The sequence below is a fragment of the Rhagoletis zephyria genome, unplaced genomic scaffold, assembly GCF_001687245.7.
Source record: "Rhagoletis zephyria isolate East Lansing unplaced genomic scaffold, Rhagoletis_zephyria_1.1 Rzeph_scaffold_05277, whole genome shotgun sequence".
Taxonomy (NCBI): Eukaryota; Metazoa; Arthropoda; class Insecta; order Diptera; family Tephritidae; genus Rhagoletis; species Rhagoletis zephyria.
Window position 1 is genome coordinate 1 of NW_016162360.1, and position 23,631 is coordinate 23,631.

Below are 23,631 nucleotides of genomic sequence, written 5' to 3' on the forward strand. Positions count from 1 at the left end.
ATCGAACTCTTGCTCGCCACAATCATCGTTTTCGGCAGCGACACCACTTCCGAGCATGCAGCAGCCGTTTAATGACTACACGCGTTCTCCGAAAAGTTCAACAAAGGCTGGTAAAAAGTTTGAGGAGCTTGTTATGGAGGTGACCGCAGAGGTGGATGGTGCCGATATGGTAGTCGCTGAAAATGTGGTCGTTGAGAACTCGCCGCAAAGAGCGTAAGTTTTGCGGATATTTAATCTTTTTTTGTTTTGAATGAAAAGACAATAAGTGCCATGGACCTGACTCAGTCAGTTTGTAAACTTAGATTCGCCAAAAAATCTTTGAGTGAAATACTACAGCTAATCGTATCAGGACTCTAAACAAGTTTCTATATTAATTGGTGCTCTTAACTTAGAAGATCTTGAAATATTTTTGGACTCAAGATGAGTGTGTTGTTATGTATCGGAATCCGAACAATGAATATATTTTATTCTTCTTATTTGCCACTACAACCGTTTGCCAGTTGTCTCTCTCCTTTGCAGATTTGGGCCAGGTGTTCATCCCAAGTGGGGACAGGTCCTTCTGCACTTGGTTCTTCTTGGGCTTAACTATGTTCATGTCGTTAAAAAGCTCGTACAGGATTTCTTTTGTGTTCATTTAAAAGTAACGGGCTTACGATTAAATCGGATTAGATAAAAGATCTTACATAAAATCAAAGAATCAGTATCTTGCTTCGATTATTCCTTTAAGCATACATTAGGACGTCCCAATTTTATTACAGTGCCTCAAATAATTGCTGGTCAAAAAATTACGCATCAGACTGTTAAGCGCTGCGAGACAACCAACATCAAAACATTCCTATTATATTCCCGTATTCGATTAGAGATGGAATGAAAGTTTACAGATATTTCTTCCTAACCAAACAAAGAAAAGTCATAGGTGGATGAATTTTGGTCAGAACTTTTCTTTTATCATATAATGAAGTTCCATCAAAGGGACAAAAAATATTAAAAAAGTTATGCAAAATTCTAAAGTTCACAATTTCCGGGATTCGCAAAATTATTTTTGAATATCACAATAACTATTATAGCTTTAAAAATGGTTCTGGTCTCGGTTCAAAGGTGATATTTAGCGCTACAAAGAAACAATACTAAAAAACTCAAAAATTTGCAGAATTTTCAAGTTAAAAAAATCTTTAGAGCAAAAAAAAATAAAGTTATGTTAAACAATTTTTATTGAATTTAAATATATATATACATTTTTAACTAATATGTATGCAATAAATTTATTTTTTCAAAGTTCAAAAACTCGTATCTTAAAAAAAAAATCTTTAAAATAGCAGAATGTTTTAAGCTTAGTTAGAGGTATTGTATACAAAAATTGGTATATGTTTTTGCTTTACCGATTTTTTAAACTTCAAAATTCTGTAACTTTTATTTTTCGAATTTTTTTAAATAAGTATAATTTTTAATGTTACCCCAAATATAACCTCTAAAAGGAATTTTAGTACGCCTAAGTATGAAAGACATTTTATTTTATTTTGTTATATATTGTTTATAATTGAGTTATATTTTTAGAAATCAAATGTTTTGAGTCATATGTTTTTGAGGAAAATACTCCGTAGTAATTTTAAAATTTCAAAATTACATTTCTCGACTGAAAAATAAGATATTCGAGCTAACTCGACGGCACACAGTGGGCTTTTTAAACACTTCATGCCAACTAATCGTAGCGCTTTCGACAGAAGCAATATGATATTTTGATATGAAACAAAATGGCTTTGAAAGCTTATGTAGNAATCGTAGCGCTTTCGACAGAAGCAATATGATATTTTGATATGAAACAAAATGGCTTTGAAAGCTTATGTAGTTGCCTTTCAAGGAAAAATATTGCCATTGAGCCACAATCACTCCTTGACCTTAAAAAAATTTATCAAAAATAGTGTTCTTCGAAAAAAAAACATACATAATCCAACGGATATATTTAAAAAAAAATACATTTTTTGTACTTTTTATTTTACTAATATATAGATTTTGAGACGAGAAATTTGAAAAATGCATTATATATTAGGGGTATTCTCTGAGTCTTGCAAAGCCCTTGCACGGTGCACAGATTGCACGGATTGCACGGTAAAAACCGGTTTTCGTATGGGACAGCTTTGCAAACCGTGTAATCCGTGCACCTTGCAAGGGCTTTGCAAGACTCAGAGAATACCCCTATTGTATTTTTTTATGATTTGCAAATTACAATAAACCATTCATTTTTTAAATTAAGGTGCTAAAATTTTTTTTCCAATTTTGAACAGTGGAATCGTGTTGCTCGTCCCAAAATCTATAATACTAGTGTAATAAAAAATACGTAAATTTTTTTGTTTTGGAATAAATCCCGCGGATTTTGCATGTTTTTTCGAAAAACACTACTTTTGACCAATTTTTGTTAGGTGAAGGGGTAATTGTGGCTCAATGGCAATATTTTTTCGTAAAAGGGATTTACTTAAGCTTTCAAAACCATTTGGTTTCATATCAAATGCTGCGAAAGGGCTACTAAATAAGAAGGTCTTGGTTTTTTGCGAAAACGGACTTTATATACGCGACACATGAATTCATGCTCGATTTTGGTTATTTGAAATACATACATATGCAAGTATATTTCTATTACTGCATTTTCACAATATATGCAACAATTTTTATTCTAATATTTCTCCGCCAATTTTATATAAGAATAAGGTTCATTCTACAACAAAAAACATAAAAATATAATTCCTAAACTTTATGCAAAACTCGCGAAAATTCAGCATATTTTGATCAAAATTTTCAACTTTTTAATCAGATTTTTTTAAATTTTTTTGAGCATGCAGCCCATTAAATTCTAGTAAAAAATGCAAGTTCGGAGTTAGTCAAAAATCGCGTTGATTTTTGAGAATTTTTTTCGTTGAAGGTGTTTTGCATTTTTTCCATATAAAGTATTTTCGAAACAAATTTTTTGTATGGAAGAGACTGCGTGAAAAAAATTTCCAAAAATTTACGGTAATTCCTAGCTACTTAAAATGATTGGGCTACAAATCTGCATACTCAAAAAAATTCTGAAAATCTGATTAAAAAGTTGAAAATTTTCATGAAAATTTGCTGAATTTTCGCGAGTTTTGCACAAAGTTTAGGAATTATATTTTTATGTTTTTTGTTGTAGAATGAACCATATTTTTATACGAAATTATATTATATTATATTTTGAAAGATTTGCTATGCCAATACTTTGTTCCGGCAGTGTATATGTACTTAAATACTTCTTTACTATTCAAAAGTATTAGTACAAAATGGAGCAAGAAAAAATGAACCCCAAATTGTATTTATTTTCTACTATGTATTTTATTTTATTACATGAATTTTGCTGCGCCATATTTCAACCACCAACAATGCGACGTCATATTCGTACATGTGTACAACTCTCACCACAAACGCTCCAACCCACACACGCCACCATGGATTTGCCACCACAAAATCAGGCCAAAGAAACCACCATTTACGTATACAGAACTCATCGAATACGCCCTCGAAGATAAGGGTGAACTAACGGTTTCTGGAATATATCAATGGATATCGTAAGTACAATTCTACATATTTATGTATGTGCATACCTACGTAAATATTTAGCAAATAAATCTTTTTAATACATACATACAATAAAATCATACACGCAAACATTAATAGCAAGCAATGAATGAGCTATGACGCCATTTTGTGTGAATTGTTTGAATTGTTTTAATATTACTTACTATATCTGCGAACGAGATGGTATGAGAGTAGTTAAAATATTTAGAAAACAAAAATGTAACGGATGTAATTAAACAAATCGAAAGTATGTATTTATTTACGTTGGAGTGGCAAAAGTATGTGCAAGTTTGAAACAGCGAAAAGGTTAAGGAATTTTTGGTAGCAGAAAAGTTTTTCCACGCAGCGAATAACATACGTGCACACATATGTACATTCATATGTACGTAATTATATTCTCGTAGATACGTGTAGAAAATCACTCAGGCTAGTTATAGTTAAATGAGCGATATGCCATCAGTGTTGCACGTTTTTAGGTTTTCCCTACTAAAATTTGTATATTTTTACCTTGCTCATAGGGTGCTAGCTTTAAACGAGCATACATACTACTTACATAGGTGGCGACTAACTAAAAATATCCTAAGACACTCCATTGGAAGCTACAATGTTTCACTTTTTACAACTTTTTCTTCTGAACTTAACCCTTTGAAAAGTTTTAAACGAACGATGTTCCTTCTACTCGGGAACTTTATTGGAAATCACTCCAAAAAGCGGATTTTTTTTAATTAGTCTTGTACCTATTATTCTTTTCTTGCCTTTTTTTAAACCTTATTTAATTATCCCTGCTTTCATAACCTACGTCTGCGAGACATATGATTTTTAACGTTTCGCTCCATTTTTCGCGAAATGAAGATTGAAATCGGTGGTGTATTTCTATTTTAAATGAAAAATATTTATAAATAAATAAATAATAAGTAAATGTCCAAAGACTACATTTCTTTGAAATAATTTTTCATATGTACAATTTTTATTACCATAAAAATAAGGCAAACAAACCATTCTACGTCTCACAGACGTATGGTTATCTATTCAGCAACTTTCAGTAGAGTAATCTTTCTAGGGTTAATCATTTGCGGCCGCTGTGGTGTAGCGGTTAGCAGTGCGCGCTACCATTTGGCAGGGCCTAGGTTCAAGCCCAGTTCAATCCAACATCAAAAAATAAAAATAAAACAAGTGATTTTTTAAAAGCTTCTCATAAAAATACTGAATAACTGAGTGAGAGGGGAGACCAGTATGTTTGCATTTATGTATAAAAACAAATATTTATTTTATCAAAAAAGTTGGGTAGGCACTGTGGTCAACGGTAAAGTTCGTGCAGAGTCCGCAAAATGCTTCGGAAGCAGTTCCCGGAGTACCAGGCCAGGCATATTTTGAAGTGCCATCAAAATAAAACTTAAGAAAGTTTTATTACATGGCAGCTGAGAAGTGCATGAGCAAAAATTTCATAAATTGCATAAAATAAATTTTTACACATGCAGCAGTACACACCCTGAAGTACGAGGGAGCGACTACATGACTGATGGATCGGTATCTACCAAGTAAACTCCGTCGATTATCGATCGACTACTTGCCGTGTATTTCAGCGATTACTTTTGCAAGGCAATGTCCTTGGCGGTGGTCACCATCAGCTCTCTCTGCACTAGCAGGAGTAGCATGCATTTAGGCACCCGCTGTCAGTAGTCGCGCCTAAAAAAATACAATCGCTGTTCGGAGTCGGCATAAAACTGTTGGTCTCTCACCTATCGGAGGAGAAGCTCGGCCAAACACTAACAGATGTGTAAGCGCCAATCTTTTATTATTATTATAATTATCTAAGCGTTTATAATGCCTTTTTTATGGTTTATTGGGGCCCCTTTTGATGAATTACAATTTATTTTATGATTAAGTTTTATTTTGAAAGTTATGTCATAATAAAGGGTACAAAAAATGGGCCTACCCTAGAACCGGTTTTGCCAGTACTTTAGTATTCTTTGTCATTAAGGTTAAGGTTCATTTTCTTGAAACGCGCCGAGCAATTGAATCATAAATTTATAAACGATGCCACCACCGCCTAGACTTGCAAAGCCCCCACTTATAGAAACTATTCTTAACAATGGCTGGAACTGATAAATTGATTAATAATGGTCGTTGATAAGATGTAAACCCTATTATTGTCCCACTTAGTTAGGTTGGGTCAGGTTTCACTAGAAATCTCAGAGTAATCCACCGTACTGGGCAATCTAAAAGAAGAAGGGTCTCTCCGTTTATTTATTTTATTTATTTATAAAACTGGCTTAAAGAGTAAATCTTACAAGATAATTTTAAAATAAAGCAATACAATCGAGGGCTTATGCTTAATATGTTTGTATAGAATTACAGTACTTTGTATATTAATTTCTATGGCATAGGTTGGTTATTTTAAGGACTTTTTTGATTAAGGATATTGAATCAGAAGTTGGGGAAGATAGGTGGGTCATTGGGTTTGTGTTGCTAAATACTTCCCTGCTGCGGGTGAAGTATATTGGGCAATGCGGGAGGATATGGGGTATGGTAATTTTGGCCTAATTTTGGGTTAGTGTTTGTCAAGAGATGTCCGTGTGTAGTCGTTGTAATTCCAAGACGAAGTCGTCCGATATGCTTCTTTAGCGGTATAGTCAGCGAATTCATTTCCGGTTATGTTGGCGTGTCCCGGCACCCAAATTAGTACTTATTATTTTAGGGTATTTTGCTGTCATAATATTTCTAATGGTTGTTGAGTAATGTTCGTCGTTGTATACATATGTTTGCTATAGAATTGATAGCCAAAAGAGAATCAGAGCATATTGCAAAATTTTTGTTTTTTTTCTATTAATTGTGTTTATTGCTTCGAATATGGCAATAATTTCTGCGGAGTATATTGAGCTATAGCAGGAAAGGTTTAACATTTTTATAAATTCAGTTTATACGTTGCATTATTGTCGACCTTAGATCCATCTGTGTAGATAAAGGGGTTGTTGTGGTATCTCTCTTTAATTTCATTAAACTTTGTTTGATATTGAATTGGTTTCGTGTTGTTTTTGTGTTTAAGTTATTTAGTGTAGCATTTGTTGCTTTGAATTTAGTGTCCAGGCAATTGAGTGATGGTGTGTTTTAGATATTTTGTAGTTTTATTGATTTTTGAGCTGGGGATTAATATTTTCCTTTTCTTATAGCTTTCAGTGATATTATGGAGGGGTCGCTTTTGTTGTTAGAATATGATTATGATTCGTATATCCGAAGGTCCTGAAAATTCTTACGAGTAATTTATGAAAATCATTCAACACCATTCCTCAGAAAATTTTCCGTAATAATTTCAGAGAGGAACGAAGAGAAAGGTGGCACAGACCTAAATAGGTTCAGTGTCGGCGGCTACTTGTATACAGTTCATTCTAAGTTAAGCGACAGGGTAGGTAGCGCGATTCACTCCATTCAACTCTCACCAAACCCTGGTTTTCGTTTACCTTACCACTTTGGAGTTCTTCAGGCAAAACTGAACGAAAATAAAAGTGGCCGCCCTGTGGCTGATAGCATCCGCTGCTTCACAGCGGCATAGTATCAACAATTTATTCGGAAAGACAGGCTGCTTTTAAATCTGTAAAATCTAACGGAATAACATACTAGGCAGCCATTAAGTGTAGAGGGGCTCTCAACCAGCTGGCATAAAAATGATTATTAACCGTTGGGTGGCCTACGAACTAGCAAAAAAATGGACAGAAATATTCGGGGTGAATTCTGCCCGGGAAGTGGTCATACTGCTATCCTCCTACAAACACAAATAGAAAATTACCTTCATCAAGGAGGTAAACCCCCTGTGAATCGCGGAACCCATCTGTCAGACTACAGAGCACATCTCTCCCAAAGTCGATGAAAAGTGATTGAAAGCTTTCATACTGCATACTGCAGAGACGACGAAGTAATAGTGAGTGTTGAATATTATCTCTTCCATTATTCTGCCTTGGCTAAAATGAGCAACCAGTTCTTTAGAAGTCCATTCTTTATAGATTGTTTCTGCGCTGCATAATGCTCACTTGGTGATTCAACTTACGTCAGTGGTATCACAGCGGCCCTTTTTTCAACCCCCGTACCGAACTTTTTGAAGATTTTAATACATTTATCAATACCTACACAAATGTAACTATAAGAATCTTATGAAAGCTCTACGCGCAGGCAAGGCGCATTTTATATTGATGGGCAATGAAGCCTTTTCTGGCCAACAATGGCTTAAAAGAATTCATCATCTAACTCGATCGAGCGTCAAGTACGTAGGTATGTTACGAAGACAAACACTGAGCTCTGCTCTATAAGAAAAACAAATGCAAGGAAAAAGTTCTACAGAACGACTTTCGGGCATCAATTGGAAGGTCTTTTTTCCTGGAGTTTTTATGATAAACCAATTGCATTTGTTGAAATTTAAAAAAAAATGTCCGTATAACATAAAATCCACTTAGCTAAAGCCTATTCTACAAACCTAATCGATTACTAAAATCAATCACCCCTTTCATAACAGTAGAAAGCTAAAACATGTGCATTATGCATAATTTTAAATTAACCGGAAGGGTCTGCAATACCAGAAACCACATAAAAAATATAAATAAGACCTGCACGGCAGTCGATACGTAGGAAAAAATTCCAATATCCGTTAGAAGGTTGAGAAAAGCATAGGCAATACATACAAGTACACCACATCAAACGGACGCAGAACGGAGTTTTCCTATTGAACGGCACCTGATCGAAAGCATTCAAGCGTATAAAAGGTGCACGTCCAACGCTTAGAAGTTGTTGTACAAACGCTAAGGCGTCACGTGCCGTTTTGCACGCATACATTTATAAAATATTCCTGCATTTTTCGTACATATGTTCATACATATAAAGGAATCTCACCAAGAACCACCCTCTGAATTAGTATTTAGGTATATAAAAAACGGTGCATGACAAATGCCTAAATGCTAAACATAAGTTAAACGTTACTTTTTACGCCCCCTCTTCTAATAATTGGTGTACAGTGGGCTAAGGAGATGCAATTTTTGATTCAAACATTTTTTTTCATACTTTTTTTTCTATAATCCAATAATTTTAAAAAGCTTAGAAAACTCGAAATCATATCTTTGCAAATATTTATATTTGCGATTTATAAATCTAAAATCGCTCACCAAAACCAGTCCTAAATACGTACATGTGCATATCCTTGTAGTTTTATGTGCACAAAAATCTATCCTTACATGTTTGAATACGGGCCACAAAACATATTTGCCGACGGTTAATGAAATGACTAGAACAAACATTGGATAGCCTACTAGTAAAATTTGCTGACTGAAAGTTTACTTTTTTCCACTACCCCCTACCGTGATGCTTATGCTCTTCTCTACCCCATGTCTTGCTACATTTTATAGACTGGTTATAAGTTTTGCAAGTAGTTTTTGGTATTTAATGCAAATTTGTATTTTTGTTGCTATGTGTGTGTGCTATGATGTACTAATATGTGTATATAGACAACGAACACGCAACTTTAATTTCCTTTCATTTGATGAGGGGGAAAAACGCTATAATTATGAGGCAAGAAAACTGTGAAAACTTATGACGGAACCTTGAATTATATGCAGGACGGCGAAAAGTTCGTCAGAAATCTCGGACAGCTTAAAGCGAATAACAATTAATAGTACTAAAATTTGCTTACTTTAATGAAAGCTGAAAAATAGTACTTACTTGCATGCATACGATTGCGTGTGCATAAATCTGCGCCGCTCAATTAAAGTAGCTTAAGTGACTTTAGGAAGGTTTGAATATATGTGACCTGGTCTACGAAAAGGGAGCTTACGTGCGAAAAAAAATTTTCTGTGAAAAAGCTGTTAAAAGTGAAAATCATCTCATCTTCCATCCGAATCAACCAAAAAGTGAAAATTGATTTTTTGACACCCAAGCCCCCTTTCCGTAGACCAGGTCACATATTTGTATTTTTATTAAGCTGCTATTAAAAGGGCATCTAGAACTACGCCAATGGCTAGTTAAACGTTTAAATTTTTGTTTGGGAACCCAATGAAATGTTGCTTTAAAGTGAAAAAGGGCCTAGGATACTTTAATCTGCAACCAATAAATGTACAAATGTATAAATGAGATGTCAAGTAGTCCATAACAATTAGCCAAGATTTTAACAAATATCCTTATCACTGATCACGCTAAACCAGCACGTACCACCTTAGCCAAGGAGGGAGTCTAATTCATAAATTACAACAGTCTTGAAGTTTTTAACAGCTTTTGGTGCACAAGAACAGATGCTTTGTTTTACATATCTCGCCAGTTCATCGGCGACTTCGTTCCCTTCGACACCGAAGTGGCTTGGTATCCATCACATTGTTGTCTTGCTCTTGCTGGCGAGATTGGATATACCATCCATGCGATGTTCAGCTTTACAAAAACGCTTAAAACTGGTTAGAGTAATAAAAAGAGCTGGGCAGGTATATCGGAGACATATCAGATAAACCAAAACATGATAACCTTGTGCACTGATGGCTCTTTGACTGAAGAGGTTACCGGGGTAGGTGTAGTTGGACCGAGGTTAAGATACTCAAAACCCATGGGAAAATAGATATATGTATGTAATATCAAGCGAAACTACCGGAATCAGAACATCGTGATCTTGCGGCATGCGCCAGCAATTTTACGCTCTTGTAAAAAAAAAAATCCTGAGCGGTTTAGTTCTGCAGCTGTTATCTTCCAAACCAAATGCAAGGGAGACGCACTGTCTGAAATTTCCATTTACGAATTAAATTTAATTAACGTTGGCAACGCCTTAAGTTGTCATTTTTGCAGCACGAAAAGTTCAGAACTATTGGACTGACGATGAAACTACCTTCAGACTTTTCTCTTCGCAAGACAGGACGAGTAAGTTAGAAAAAGTTCTGATCTAACACGATAAATCTGCCGTTATAGAGTGTTGCAAACCAAAAATTGGATAATGGGGAGTATAATAATCTCTCCAGGTGTATGTTTATAGCTAGGTTTTGTTATATGTGAAGGATGTGTTATATTACCTGAAGATAGTATTTCAATGGAGATTGTTTTATTAAGAAATTTGTAGGAGTTCTCAGATTTATTTTTAGAACGAATTTTCTTCATCGCTTGTTCTATTTGGTATGGAAACCCCCGCCACCTCTTCTCTAATGTGGTTTTTGAGAGAAAATGGTTTTGGTTATGTGACATCTTCTCTTTCCAAAATACATAATCTATTTACACTGTCGTAAAATAGCAGACACAATGGTTCTTGTGAACAAAAAGGAGATAAATAGACCCAATTTTACATTGTAAGCGGGAAAAACCATATCGCCGCATCTTAGTGCGTTTATATTTTTCAAAATTATAATTTATTTAGGCACTTCCATTGTTTCTTTAAAAGCATTTAAGAACTCTTAATTGGCATACGAATAATCCATTAAAACTTTCGCCAAATAAATGACAATAGTTCTTTCATGAACGAGGCGACTCAATGAAAATAAAATCAAAATAAAAAATTCATAACCATAATTTATTGCAAGGATTATCATGTACACACCAGCACTTCCTGCGAGTCACAACTATCTGCGGGCTTTTCATAAGAGTGTACATCAAATTCGTGAGCCATAGGCTCGCTATTGTCAAAAAAAAACTACCTTGCGCAAAAATACTTACATGCAAGTGTATTATACAAATGTATGTACATACCGCTAACTACATACATATGTATATTCGAATAAGCATGGATGCATGTAGTCACACAGTCACACATAGAAATAGTGGTAGAAAAAAAAAACCAACGAAAGAATTTTTATATAAAATTTATGAACTGACTTTCCGCAGCAACTCGAAATGTACCATGAAAAAATTACTCGGAACCATCAGAGCTAGTCAGCATTGGTTTCGGCGTAGTTGGCCGTGCCGGGGCGTGCCTAGCACGTAAACCAGCCGCCGACGTCATCCATCTAGCAAGTCAGCCAGTAGTCGGCAGCCAGCAAACGGCCTACCAACCAATTTAGCCAGCCAGCCAACCAACAAACCATTCACGAGCCATGAACCGTCCTGCGAGCCGGCAGGCAGCCAACCAACCAACCAATAACCAGTCAACGAGTGGCTCATCAATGTCTAGGCCCACCGGCAGCAACCAAGCCAAGTAGCCAGGTCATTCGAAAGTCTCGGCAAAACTTTCGAAAGGGGATGGACAGTGTACATAGTATATTGCGCCCACTATGTGCTTTGTGTTGATGGGGATGGGTGACTTAACTATGTATGTATGTGAGCGTGTAGTGAAAGACATTCGAAACAGCGCTTGAATAAATATTTTAGTGGGTGGAGAGGTTTGGCCTACTAGTCCATCGTACGTAAAACATTTTAGTTTGAGGCAATTGGTTTTAGTAGTTCTGTGTAAATTTCGATTAGATATACATCGATGTACGTATACAATTTATTTAGGTATTACATGACCAGACCACATATCCACTTCCTCCCAATGGTCTTTGCTTTAAAAATCGAACTTTGCCATATTGCATACATATCTCATTTATTTTCAATGAAAAATGTATTGGCGTTATTGTCACTGCTGTTGACGTAGGACCAACCTATACTTTTGTACGTACGGACATACATATGTATGCATGCATGTGCTTGCAATGTAGGTGAAATTGCAATTGCAATTGCAACATTGCTACGCCTTACGATGGGTCCTCTAAACACAACACCAAATTTACCAAAAAATTAAGTGTTTTCGCTCGTACTACTTACTCGTAGAAATGTGAAATGCGAAATGAGAACTGCAAGTATGTATCATTATTATTGACAAGTACGAATTTGTATCTAAATATGCCAATATTTTCGTCAATCATACGAACACCCCACGGCAAACAAGATAGTTTGGACTTGGCTTCGCTTTCCAGCCCACTTCAGTTAACTAATGATAGTACACAGATATACATATACATATGTCTATGTATACCTATAATAGAATTGATGACTACGTTGGTAACATACCGATTGACGTGTTCCGTCCATCTATAACTGATACATGGATATTTGATACAATATTAATGACTAAGTGGCACGACTCATACAGGGCTTATAATAGCTTTTGTTACACACTAGTCAGGCAAATTTTACTTGGCATTAGTGTTAACTTCCGCTTTGCTTCTTCTCCTTCTTACATATATGACACTAAAACCGCTTGTCGATTTCGGCCGGGAAAAAATGGCCAATTGCCTCTATCTTTTACGCAGTTACGCCAATTATTCACATCAAATCTTTCCATTGTGTTCCTTGTCCACCCATCTTCGGTACTCGTCATCTACGCGAAGAGATCCATAGATCTCGCATAGAATAATTCTTATGAAAATTCTTAAACCTTATCATCTGTCCTCGACATCGTTCACGTTTCAGCGCCGCATAAAAGGATCGGCATGATAAGATGTAGGTAGATTGCGATTTTTGTTCAGTAAAAGACTTCTGCTTTCAATTGGCGAAGAGTTATGCGTCGCTTCATCTCCACTTTGTCGTTATTTGTACTGTTAGTCCTAGGACCTAAGTAGCCAGACTCTTTCACTATTTTAAGCTACCTGCATCGCGATATACGCAGACTCTTTGTGCAATGCCAGGAGGTCATTTGTTTTACTTTCATCCACCGCTATACCAACCTCTTCTGGTTCCTTTTCTTAGGAGAACGGCTCAAGTGTTTAGGCTAAAGAATTCTAAACATATTATACATAGTACCAGGTTGACCGAGCTTTACTCGTAGTGCATATATTTTTTAAAGTTTTGAAGGTTTGGGTATTGAATACGGGTTAATTGGATAGCAGTTAAAAATAATTGTTTGGAAATAAAATAAAATTTTGGCCTTTGATATCGCATAAAAAAAGTAAATTTATTACTTGAAAAATTAAGTGGCAACCCTATTTGGAAATACGCTGGGATGAAGACTACATATATTGAGCGTATATAAAAAAAGAGAAAAGAAAAAGAAGACAGAAAAGATTATTGAAATGAACATTTTTTTGTAAATTTTGTAGAATCGAAAATAAGTAGCAAACTTTCTCTAATATCCTAAGGGATAACAATTACTATATAAGCAAATCATTGCTTAAGAGCATTCTTTTAGTGTTCATGAATATTAATAATGTTCCTTGATTCTATAACCAAAAAATTAAATAAATGTGTGATTCAAAATAGGTGGCAATCCTTTTTAAAAATATTTCTGATTTGTGAATTTTTAAAATACCATTCATCTGATACCTATATTAAGACGTTTTATTTAATTTCCAACTACTTTCGAATAGGTGGCAGCCTTTAATGAGTATTCTCGGAGGTAATAGCAGCTACCGCCACCAGTGTCGCCATCCAAATGTGTAAAGAACTCTATATATGTACATATATCCCAAATGTACTCTGGACAACTATCATCCGATTTTCCATCTTCATCTCTAATGGAATCAGTCCTGGTGTTAGAAACTTTTAATTCGTGGGTTAATTTCTGATAAAAAATTTTACCCGAATTCCTACCTGATAGCATCTCAAGCTTTTCGTACTCACGTTTTTCTGCGTCCATTTTAGTCTTCTTTAAAACGTGTCTCTATTTTTTTCAGTACCCTTTAATTTTATGCTTTGTTGTTGCGTGGTTGGTAGCAAGTAACAAACTCTTTCGGAGCTGTAAGATGTAACGGGGATGAAATTCCACAGCTTATTGAATTTTCACGACTATCCTTTGTGACTTCAGCTATCCGAAGTCGAGCTTTCGTCGCACCACCCAACGCGCGTCCAGACTGCTTGAATCGTTTTTCCGTCTATCATAACGTGATCAACTTAGATCTTAGTTCTTTGATTAGTGAACAACCACGTAGCTTTGTGAATGCTCCAATGCTGGTATCTGGTACCAAGTATTATATATGTATATGTGGGTATATGTCATGTCCCGCGTCGTATCTAAGTCGATTAGCCTCTCTCCGTTGTCCATGTTAATATGAAATTTAAGTTTTCCGGCAGTTGAACCACATATACCATCTTTCGCCGACCTGGCGTTAAAGTCTCTAAACACGATTTACATAAATGCTCCGTGGTCTCATCGTAGTCTCCTTTGTTAGAGCGTGCACTCAATTTAAGATGTTCAATTTAGCCCTTTTGGGTATTGTAGCAATTCGTTCACTGAGAGGGGTGAACCCTCAACCAACCACAAAAGTGAGCCTTGTATTTTTTATGACATCCAGCAGTTAGATAGAGGCACCTTCCCTATATAGGGTACTACGTAAGCATATTCGTAATCATTGTTTCTTCAGCCAGTGATCAGTTCTATTCCCTTAACAATATTTTTTCATTGCAGGCTCCAACCAACCAAAACAGAAGCCCACTATAAACCACACCAGGTACTGACTTCAGTGTGGCTTACAACCGAATAAGTCGGAGTAGCACCACCGAAGATTTCTCCATTTTTGACCGTAATCCAATGCTCCACAAGAATTTTTTATTGCATATCGCAAATGGGTTCCTCACATTACCCTGCGTATGAGAACCCAGACGCAAAAGTCGCGATTGAGTACAGTCGTATAACTGCAATTGCATACCCAGAAGAACGGTCATACACCTTGGCACTTCTCTGCAGTAGTAGGAGAGATGAATAAATGTCTCTAGCCTCAGTGCAAGTGAAAAAGCTTCGGGTTCGGAGCCATATAGCTGTGTAAAAGTTTATGGCATTAGACAATACTGACTTTTATGTACCACAACTGTGTTTAGGATAGCCGCATATTGTAGAGAGCAGTGGGTCCACTTACATACATATGTAGTATATTCCTCCGAAAGGATTATTTACTATAACAAGCAGTGCCATATACTGGCTTTTCTAGTCCTAGTCTTCGTATTCCTCAAACTAAAGAGCTTGCAACAACAAATACACATAGCCATAAAAACTCTCGTCATCAATAGAGAATACCTTTCCAAAGGTGTTTGTGATTTCAAAATTAGTCCAGTAAAACCGCGAAGCGAAGGCAGACGCAGTTTATGTTAGTCCGTTAATATATTCTTAGATTCTTTTGGATAGACCAAGCGGTATTTGTTAAAATATTGTTCTTGAAATTAATAACGTTGTGGATTACCCTGTTTTTGTTTTTCAAAATATAACGAAAACAACTTCAATAGTCTCAAAACAGAACATACATATGTACATACATAAATATGTATGTAGCTATCCATTAAGCACAGGCAAAAAATCATAAATAAGGCGAACATCTCAAAAACGAGACAATAAACTACAAATCAGACGCCCAGTTTGTGGAGCTCTGTCACGGCAAATGTTTTCCATAGAGCAATGAAAGTTGACGCACCATCTTCGCGTCCTTTGCGCCCCTCGATCATAAATACATAATTAACTACACGCAAGTCATATTTTGCATTGTAATCCTTCAAAAAAACGTAATTCCCCCCTCCCCCCCTAACCAAATGCAGCATTTCATTTTGCTTTTATTTCCATATTTTATTAGGAACTGTCCCCTCATTGGGTGCGCAACAGAAAATCAGAAAATTGGGCTATACGGTAATAAATTTTCGTAGTGTAGTAGAACGAGAAAATAAATGAATTTTCTACTTTGGTATGTTTTCTTTCCTCTGCTTTGTAGACTGAGGTAGACTGTGATCCTAGATAAGTAAAGGTTGATATGTATGTAAATATGTTTTTTCATGAGACTTCGGACGACAAAAACTTTCTGGCGGAAGGGTCATTAAAAATATATGAGTTTTGACATGGCTGGCATATAAAAACTTACTGGTCGCTTTGCTACTCAGTTCCTGTACTTTCCACCTGTTTTTTCTTCTACTTTCATGTAGCTCTTAAACTTTTTTTTTTTTGGCGGTAAACACTGCACGACACACTTTCGTCATGAGCTACCCAAAATTAAGCGTTCTCCTTCCTTTTTTTATATGTACACCTACCAAGCAGACAGTGGGGATTTTCCAGTGGCGCTTCGTCGCATGTCTTATACATATAGTTAGGTTAGACTTACATACATATGTATGTACATATGTAGATAGGCATAATATTGCTGAGCGTGTGGATTCGAAGTAGTAGTGACAAAGCTTTGGCATTCATTTTATGCCAGTCGGTCCGAAGGATATGGCTGTCTAGTGGTTTGAATTGAATGGTATGCCATAAAAGGGGTGGCAGCAAGTTGTAAACCGTCATGCAAAGCAATTTAAGCTGCCTCTATAACTTTTGTGTTTGTTCTTGTTTTCTTATTAACGGAGAGTGCGCATTGCGCCCGTTGTCCTTTCCGCATCTTCCACCCAACCACACTTCAAGTCTCTATATACATAAATATGTAAGTACATTAGGGTGTGCCAGAAAATAGAATTAGATTTTGTTTGCGAAGTTCGACATGCATATCGCTAGTGTAGTATGGAAAGGGCGTCGCTCACATCGTCGCTGAAATACAAAAAGCCGTAACTAACTAAAAATCAAAACTTTGGTTAGTTGTGGTTTTTTTTCATTTCAGTGATGATGTGAGCTACGCCCTTTCCATACTATACTAACGATATGTACGTACACTTCAAATTTTTTCCGTTTGACTTAAATAGCATATCGTTGATGGAATGTAGAAAGGCCCTAACTAACACAATTTATTTTTTTTTCAGGAGGGACAAAAACGTTATATAACATTACTTAAAAAAAAATGGCTTTTTATCAATTATTTAGAATTTCTGTCAGTTAGGGCCTTTGTGAATGCGAATTTATGAAATAAATGTTTCAGTTATTAGGGCTTTTTAAATTCATGTAAAATCCAATATATATGTTGTTTCCATATCAAAACAAGTTAGTAGTTACTTTGAGTTATGAACTGACTGCACACGAAAAAAAGAAAGGGATAGTATTTGAATAATATTTATTTAACTGTCAGATGCCTGTAGCTTCCTTGGAATAAAATTAATGAGACCGCGAACGTATTGCTTCTTCTGGTCCCACGACATCATCCAGAATGAATTAAAAATTCCTTTTCGAGCATTTTCATCAAACAGAAGGCGTTTATGGTTATTTTTGAGACAAAAGTACGACGAACACAATTCGCCTAACAATCTGGATGGCCTTTGACAGAAAGCTTTCCCGTCCTTTGTCTTAGATGTGCCAGAATATTCCTTAATATGCTTCCTAGTTTTTAGGTCATTCCAAAGTGACGGTGGGACGAGTCACCTTTGAGGACACATAGTTCGTGAATAAAATGAACACTGCTGGTTTGATGTGAATATTCATTATATTTTTAATAAGGGACCACATTTAAACAATGGGAAACTTAAGCATTTGTGTGTTACGTTAAAAAATATATATATCAATGTAACGGGTGGGACATCCAATAAGCATATTTTTGAACTTCTCGCCATAAATTTATTTTTTTAATAACTCAACACCATTTTAAAGTTCATGAATTGTTCTTTATTTGTGGATAGTTATTTTTTGCATTGTCACCTTTAGTACATGAGGAACCCTTTGAAATCTTGATGCAAAAATATTACAGCATATTATATTTGCATTTATAACAATAAAATAGAGAAAATAGTGAAAAATAGATAGAAATAAATAAACAAAATTAATGTAATTTATTTATTTTTTTAACTGAGGAGTCGTCTTCCCTGGCATTGCCCAAATGCAAAACCTCTTAAACTTGTACAACTTTCTTTGAACTTTCATTTCCATTGTTAAAGTTTTTGTAGTAAAAGTACTTCAGTTAGGCCTTTTTGCTTTCACAAATTTTCATTCGTTCAGTTAGGGCTTTTTAAAAAGTGACATAAGTTTGCTAGTTTTTCAGTTACTTTTCTAAATTTTTTAGGGAAAATGGGTTTTAGTATAAGCTTATTGGGAATGCAAAAAGCCAAATTTCGAAAAAAAAATGTTACATACCAGCTTTTGCCCTCAGCTACACCCGCGTTCAGTTCAGTTTAACGTTATGATTTCAAATGTAACAAAAAATCATAACCGAAATAATAAATTTTATTTATGTAAATGACGGAGGCCAATTTCAACTAAAGAGTAATGGTACATATACGCTATTTGGAACAAAATAATTTTGGGATACCCTAATCTAAATACTTCTGCAGCTACACACATCTCTGTATGTATATTTCATATACTTTCAACCCCCTTTCTTTTAAACATAAACTACCCTGCAGAAAAAAATCATCAATTGATAAAAAATAACCCACTCGCTGCTAGCTTTTTTGCGGGATTTCTATAAAATATATAAGTTAAGTTGTAGTTAGCTACAAAAAGCTAACTTTAAACTAGTTGACAAGTAGTGCAGGAGATTGTTTTCTTTAAACGCGTTTCTATTTAAATTTCCTGCACTTCGCAAATACTTTTTCGAATTGAGGACAAATAAAAGGAACATCGATATTTCATATTATCATTTTGAAGTTATGTCTGACGGAGTTCGAATATGGGACCACCTACAGCAGAATATGTAAACAAATATGAAATGTAATAAAATATATAGTAAATAAATATAAAAAAAATTAAATAAAAATAAAAAAAAAATTATTTGTTTTTCCTATTGATATTTTATATCCAAAAGTAGTTAGTTACAAGTTAGCTACATCAAATGCAGAGGTAACCACCCTTGACTATTTCGCGGCCATAGCCATAGAAATATAGTTAGCTTTCGTCAAAGAAAATATACAGATAATAGTGAATTTTACCTCCTTCGTAATTAACTTAAAGTTAGCTTATAGTTAGATACATTTCCAGCAGGGTATGGTTGTACATACCTATGTACATACTTATGTATATAACTTAGTGAAAGTGAGTATGGGGAGAAATGGAGTTTCGCATGCGGAAACAATATATAAAGTTGGCTTAACTTTAATTGCCACTGGTCAAAGTTTTGATGAGTTTTTGTTTGCGACGCTGGCCAATAGTGGCCAACTTTGTTTTGATTGACGATGGATAGGTGGTAAGAAATGGAAATTGTACCTAGAACACAAAATGGGGCAACTTAACTTTATTGCCGGGAAATGTCATAAACAAGTTGGAAATTGAATTTATATGTAGTATGTTTGTAATAAATATGGATATGTACTTACATTCATAAGGTACGTACATACATACATATTTGTATACTAGACTGCATCACTCCCTATACAAAAAAAAAGATCGGTACTATTTTTCCATTGGAATTATAAAATCTATTATATTTTAAGACGTCCACCAAAATAGTTCGAAAAAATATTAAGATTTACGTGAGCTGGACCAATTTGAAAATACCTCCAAAAGTGGAGTTTTTTATGAATAAAAATAGTTTCTTAAAAATTTTTTTTGAAAAAATCCCCTCAAATGACAAAAAGGTTTAAGCTTAAAAATCTGCATAAAAATATTAAAAAAAAAAAAAATTTTAAATTTGAACGGAATCGTAATGATGAGGTTTTTGATGCTGTTTTTTAACTTTCTTCAAAGATTGGTATAAGAAAAACTTAAACTCAAAAGGTATGGAAATAAGTGACAAAGGAATGGGAATCCTTTTCTTAATTTGACGTTTTTCGATAAGAGAAAGAAGTTTAGTTAGTAATAGCGTTTGGTTGCAGTGCTTCATAGTAACTTACTACGATATAATTAACGCGTATAGCGCCATTTTGATGCACTTTCGTGGGAACAATAAATACCTACATCTAGATTTCTCGGCCAAACCATCTTGATTCCTTGATGAATTTACCGATGTCACCTATAGTAGATCCTGACATATCTACTAGTTTTGTTTGTATATGTCTTCCTAATGCTTTATACCTAATTTTTATTAGACTCGGGCATTCACAAAGGAAATGCTGTACACTTTCTTCGCTACCTTCTAGTTGACAGTTGCGACAAGCCACATTCTCTCTGCGTGTTTGTCAATTGTTTTGTTTGTGATCCTCTATAGTTGCTGCAATTCTCAATACTTCTGTCCTTGATCTGTTAAGGAGGTCTAGTGTCTCCGTCCTGTTATAGTCAGACCAGAGTGTCTTGGGTACTATACAAGTCTGTATATCCGACCACATTTCCCTTGGCAGTTCATGAAAATACAAACTAATTTCTTTTTGAATGCCTCTGAGGGGATACACAAGTATGCTCCTTCCTTCGCGAAATTCAACAGCCATCTCGTTGCCTTCAATGTTCCTATGGCCCTGGAACACAGACATGGGCGACGCTTATTGACGCTCAGCATAATTCCATTTTACACTTCTGGGATTTGTTAACCGACGATGCTAATGTTAACAGAACCGCTTCGCTGTCTGAACATATTGTTGCTTTCTTTGTTCTACCGATGCCTTTCCTAGAACCTTTCATGTTTCAAAGATGTCTAAGACTTCCGCTTGGAAGTTTCTTGTACCATTCCCTAAACGGACACACAAGGAGACACCGAGTTCAATGGAGTACACACCTGTACCCTCACCACAGTCCATCTTTGAACCGTCGGTATAGCGAGAGACTGACCCTTAATCGGCCACTTTGTCTCTACGGCACTATCTTCTGGTTGGGAGCGGAGTCTTACTTGTATGTTATTGAAGCTCAGGTTAGATAAAATATAGTCGGTATTTTGCCATGATTCCATTTCATTGATGATTATTCCGTGCCTGAATCTCCTAGTCTGACGGTCGGTATATATCCACATCAATCGGTTCTGTTTTAGTTCTCGATTTCTGCTTAAGATTCTCTTGAAGGTATAGTATGCTATGCAGTCCTTCTGCCTACGATATTCGATGTTGATTTTGCAGAACAGTTTGGTGTATAGCACGACTCCCAAATACTTTGCGCAAGAAGACAGTTTGAGCATCTAACCATTCAGCGACTGTGCTTTGAACTAGCGTATTTTGCTTCTATTTGTGAATAGCATAAGTTCGTTCTTGTCAGGGTGTACGTTTAACCGACTTTTACTTTGGGCAACTGTAGGCCGCACCGTCGAAAACAGGTTTCGATACACATAGTTCTCACCCATGGGAAATTTTCAGGAAAAAAACATCTGTTTATTTGAGTGTTTATGGCATTCGGCGACACGATGCCGCTTATTTATTGGATCTTAAAAATCAATATTAAAAAAGATAGTCTCCGGAAAGTAAGTTTTAGGTAGTCATATTAAGTATTCACATCGACGAACGATGTGACTGAGTGGTTACACGTGCTTACTACCACTCTGCAGGACCTGAGTTCGATCTCTGGTCCGACAGGCATCTAAATAAGAAAATTTTTTTCTAACAGCGGTCGCCCCTCGGCAAACAATGGTAAGCTTCCGAGTGTATTTCCGCCTTGAAAAAGCTTCTCATAAAACCTTTTGCCGTTTGGAGGCGGCGTAATATTGTAAGTCCGTCCATTTCCGTCCAGCTCGGCCAAACACTTGGCAAATGTGTAGGCACCAAATATTTATTTATTTATTTACTAAGTATTAAGTATTAAATATTTAAATATACTACTATTTGTATATACAAGTATGTATAATCAAGTCTTACTTCGTTAATGAGAATTATCAAGTTTACGTTTTGACCTTATTTTCTTTTTTGTGTTTGGGTTTAATTTGTGTTTTTGTTATGTTTTAAGTGAATAAAGTGAAAAAGAATTTTGTGGTTAATTTTTTGGCTTATTGGAGCACTTCATCCCTCATGCTTCCAAAATTTGTAAGCATAAATGGTCAACACTGGTAACCGTTTTAATTTTTACATTACAGTGATCGGTTTCCATACTACAAATCGAACGATGATCGTTGGAAGAATTCAGTGCGACATAACCTCTCCATCAATCCGCATTTCCGCAAAGGTCACAAAGCGCCACAAGGAGCTGGCCACCTGTGGACAATATCCAGTGGAGACTCAGCAGAAAATGTGCTAGCATGGGAACATGTAGGTTTTAGGAACAACACTTGTCAACCAGAACCAGAAAGATGCATTTTTGTCTATTTATTTGCTATCCTCTCCACAGAAGAAGCAGCGACTGGACTTATTCTTCAAAATGGAGTCCATGAATCGTGAACGCCTACAGCAGCATCAACAACAAATGCAGCAGCGGCAAAGTTGCACCTCACCACATCCGGATTGCCAACAAATGCAGCAGCAGCAGCAGCAGCAACAGCAACAACAACAAGGACCCCAGCAACAATGCGTCTATGATGAAGCCGCAACAGCAGCCGCCACAATTACACGAGAAATGCTCAACAGCAGCAGCAACGAAGAGACTTGCGGGCAGAGATGCAACACAGCTACGGACAACAACAATCACCGACTAGAGAGCACATCGTTGGTGCATGAATTGCCATTCAACGATCTGATGAGCGACGAAGAGCTCCGCAAAACGGCTGGACAAATTCTAAATGGCATACATCGCGAGGTAGAGGTGCAATCGGTGAACTCAATTATTAGTACCTATCACGATGTGCTGCTGGATAATGGTGAGTGGCAATTAGTGCTAAGGGTCAATGGACTAAAACGTAATTAAATTTCTTTCACTCTTCCTTTTGTTTAAACACCAGAAGATTACCTAAATCCCATCCACAAGGATGTCGCTGTGCATGAGAGTGGTCTACGTAGCACGAATGCAACACATCTTCCAGCCGCTACATATACAAATTCCCATAATTCGAGCTCCCAGTATTATGTCACCGAAATCGATCCACTCGAACTGGGCATACAAATGTCACATCAAGTGGGTGCGGAGGAGGTGCTCTTCAGCGATGAATTCAATTTGAATTACTTTGGTTACAATGGCGCCAATGATATTGTTGCCTGACCGCCAGCATCGTCAAGAATGACAAATGGCATAGCGTCTGTAATCAGTGTAACCGCAGTTGCAGGACGTTTGAGTTCGATTACGTCGTTGGAAAGTGGGTCATTGACGCAGCAATTGGGTGCGAGACCGGTGGAGCATGTTTACGGTCAACCACAACAGTAATTGCTGGAGTGTGAAGTAGTGGTAGTGCATACATACATATGTAGTAGAATTAAGATACTATACATACGTTTACTATACTCATTTAGAAGTTATGTATTTATTAATGTTAAGAGGCCTTACAATCACTTCTAGTCACTAATTGTGGATGTTGTTTATCTATA

The 23,631-nt window shown here is 36.0% G+C and overlaps 1 protein-coding gene across 1 annotated transcript; it reads left to right on the top strand.

Annotated features, from left to right (window-relative positions):
* The first annotated feature begins 55 nt into the window (after positions 1-55).
* On the top strand, positions 56-23,413 carry LOC108371870 (forkhead box protein A2-A-like). The gene is made up of 5 exons (XM_017627481.1): positions 56-213; positions 3,480-3,575; positions 22,254-22,425; positions 22,505-22,970; positions 23,055-23,413. The coding sequence occupies exons 1-5, from the start codon at positions 56-58 to the stop codon at positions 23,306-23,308; spliced, it is 1,146 nt and encodes a 381-aa protein (XP_017482970.1). The 3' UTR covers positions 23,309-23,413.
* Positions 23,414-23,631: the final 218 nt, after the last annotated feature.